At 42.3% G+C, this 2,738-nt stretch overlaps 1 protein-coding gene across 1 annotated transcript; it reads left to right on the top strand.

Moving 5' to 3' along the window:
- Window positions 1-1,205: 1,205 nt before the first annotated feature.
- On the top strand, window positions 1,206-2,230 carry LOC110860053 (zinc finger protein 728). Its single transcript, XM_035859949.1, has 2 exons — window positions 1,206-1,215; window positions 1,401-2,230. Exons 1-2 carry the CDS (start codon window positions 1,206-1,208, stop codon window positions 2,228-2,230), a joined length of 840 nt encoding a protein of 279 aa, XP_035715842.1.
- Window positions 2,231-2,738: the final 508 nt, after the last annotated feature.

Genomic DNA, 2,738 nt, shown 5'->3' with positions numbered 1-2,738 from the left:
GTCAAGCCGTTGCGTTGAATCAATTTCTTGCCTTTTCAAAATTCCTGGAGATCATCCCATCCGACATATTTTAATGGGTGGAAATTTCTGTCCTAAATGTCACCAAACAGTTCGCGAGGTCGACTTTACGCTACGTAATTTTTCCAGATTGTTCACAAAGGTGGAGAAATTACAGAAGGATATTTTGCAGAAAGTAGCGACTAAGGAGGATGGAGACATCGTGAAAAGTATGGAAATCCTCTAATTATTTGTACGAATTTAAAGTTAACAGTATCTAATATTTTATTTCTTTTACGCGACATAATTTAGCATTTCGCCAGGCCAGCGCCGAAATAAATGTGGGAATTGAACAGTTCAGGAATTTAATGGGTTTGAAAAATCTGGATTCGTCCCTGATAAAAGTTGAAATTGATTCTAAAATGGAAGGAATAGGAAGAACAAATGAAAAATATTTCTACGAGCTTCCATCCCGCAGCAAGGACAGGAATAAGAGAAGGCGACAAAGCGATCTGCTACAGACTCAAAAAAGTGTAACTGAAGAGGATGATTTTGACCCCGGCGTGTCGAGATTTTTTTGCGATGTTGCCGAAGAGGATAATGATGATGAGGACTATGAGATAAAAAGACCTCCTAAGAAACGACAAAAGGAGAAAGGGCCGAGGTCGACAGAAATTTTAAAACCGTTCAAATGCTCGCGATGTTCGACACGGTATTCTTGCCTACTCACGTTTAACGCTCATAAGAGAAAGGTGCACAAAAGTGAGTAAAATTAATAATTTGTCCGACTGTAATTAAATCAGAGATGTACTTTTTATTTCTGAAGTTTTGAATTTATAGCAGTTTGATAGACTTATAAACATTTTGTGTTTTTTTGTATAGGAGATCCACTTCCATATCATTGTGACCAATGTCCAAAGAAATTAAGACAACTTAAATCCTTAAGAATTCACAAGAGGAATTGTCCGGGTCAATCGGCTGGTCCTCCCAAACCAACCATATTACCGACATCGGAGAACGATGTGGAGCACGATTCTGAAAATAATTCCCAGGATAGGAAAGAGGACGACATAACTTCGTCCGATTCTCGTGACCGTTCCTCAGACGAAGAAGTAGCGAAGACACAAACTCACAATAAGACGATACCCTGCCCCCTGTGTCCTATCAGATTCAGCTTTCTCCTCGCGATGGAGGGACACCGGGGGAGAATGCATGAAGGTATTTTGATCAGTGACTCCGAAGTTAGGGGGACATGGTCCCGACATAAATTAAAAAAATCATATCTTGTTCAAAATTTCCCCACATGTCCCCCTAACTTCCGCTGCTACGGACGCTGATAAGAAATCACAGGCTGTGGACATTTCTCATTTTTTTGAAAATTTGAACTTATTTCCTGCTTTCAGCCGACCCTTTCCCTTACCAGTGTTCTTCGTGCCCTAAAAAATTCAAAATCGCCAAATCCCTCCGTATCCACCTATCTCACCCTTGCCATAGTGGTGACGGTGCTCCACCCCCAAAACCTTTACCGTGTCCCCTCTGCCTGAAAAAGTTTAGTTCGGACTCGTCCCTGGAGCGCCACACCGCCAACCTGCACCCCCTCCACTCCTGCACTTTCTGCTCGCTGGCCTTCCCCTCCCCCGAAGAGACGGTCACCCACGAGCTCCTCCACCAAAATTCTGATCAGCCCTTCGCCTGCACGACTTGCCCCGGGGCCGCATTCCCAAACTCGGCCAGGCTCAAGGAACACGTGGCGGTTGCGCATCTCAACAAATTTTCCATCTGCGACTTCTGCGGCCTGAAATTTAAAAGTGTGACAGGTCTGAAGAAACATCAGAAACTTCATGACGAGTCGTTCGTCGGGTGTCGGTGTGACGTTTGCGGCGCCACGTTCGTTACCAAGTCGACCCTCGCGACGCACATGTTCAAACACGTGACAGACAAGGGGTTCACGTGCGAAATTTGCGGGAAGGGTTTCATTCATCCAGCCAGTTTGAAGCGACATCGGATCGGTCACGAGGAAAGGTTGCCGATCGAGTGCAAAATCTGTGGGAAGAGGTTTGCCACCAAACAGTTTTTGTTGGTTCATGAGGAAACGCATTCGGGAACGTTGAGCAACGAGTGTGACGTTTGCGGGAAGAAGTTTCAGACGAGGCAAGGCCGTCGTCGCACGTGGTGGGAGTGCACGGACCGAAGGGGACAAAGAAGAGGAGGGGAAGGAGAAGGAATAAGATAGAATTAAGAGATAACGACAATGAGAGTGATGAAGAGGAGGATGAGTTTCTTTGATTTTGAAATGTTTGGATGATGTGAAACTTTTGTGTGTAAAACGTTTTGCATATTTAAGACAATAAAATAGTCCGTATTTATTACATTCATTAACGTCTTTGTACAATTCGGAGATTTTTTGTACTTCAATTGTTAAGGTTTGCCGCAGTCCAAAACGTGGGAAGAACTCAGGGTAAGACAGAACAGTCACATTTGCAAAACTGATAAAATCAGTCTAAAATTGACTTGTTTGGCTTTACAGTTTTGTCAGAGAGTGAACATATTTAAAAATTATTTGCCAATTTATAAATCATATTAATGGTTTTAATAATAATAATTTTTATTTAAATTTGTATTTGCATACATTTACATATTCAGCATGTTTTTAAGAACAATTATTTTTGAGGTTGTACAAACTTGCTAAGAAAATTATCTGATTTGCAAACTGATTTTGTAAATCTATGTTTCGGGTAACC

This window comes from Folsomia candida, unplaced genomic scaffold (assembly GCF_002217175.1).
Source record: "Folsomia candida strain VU population unplaced genomic scaffold, ASM221717v1 Fcan01_Sc029, whole genome shotgun sequence".
Classification (NCBI taxonomy): Eukaryota; Metazoa; Arthropoda; class Collembola; order Entomobryomorpha; family Isotomidae; genus Folsomia; species Folsomia candida.
The sequence above is the reverse complement of the archived record's forward strand: the minus strand, read 5'-3'. Positions and strand labels throughout refer to the sequence as shown.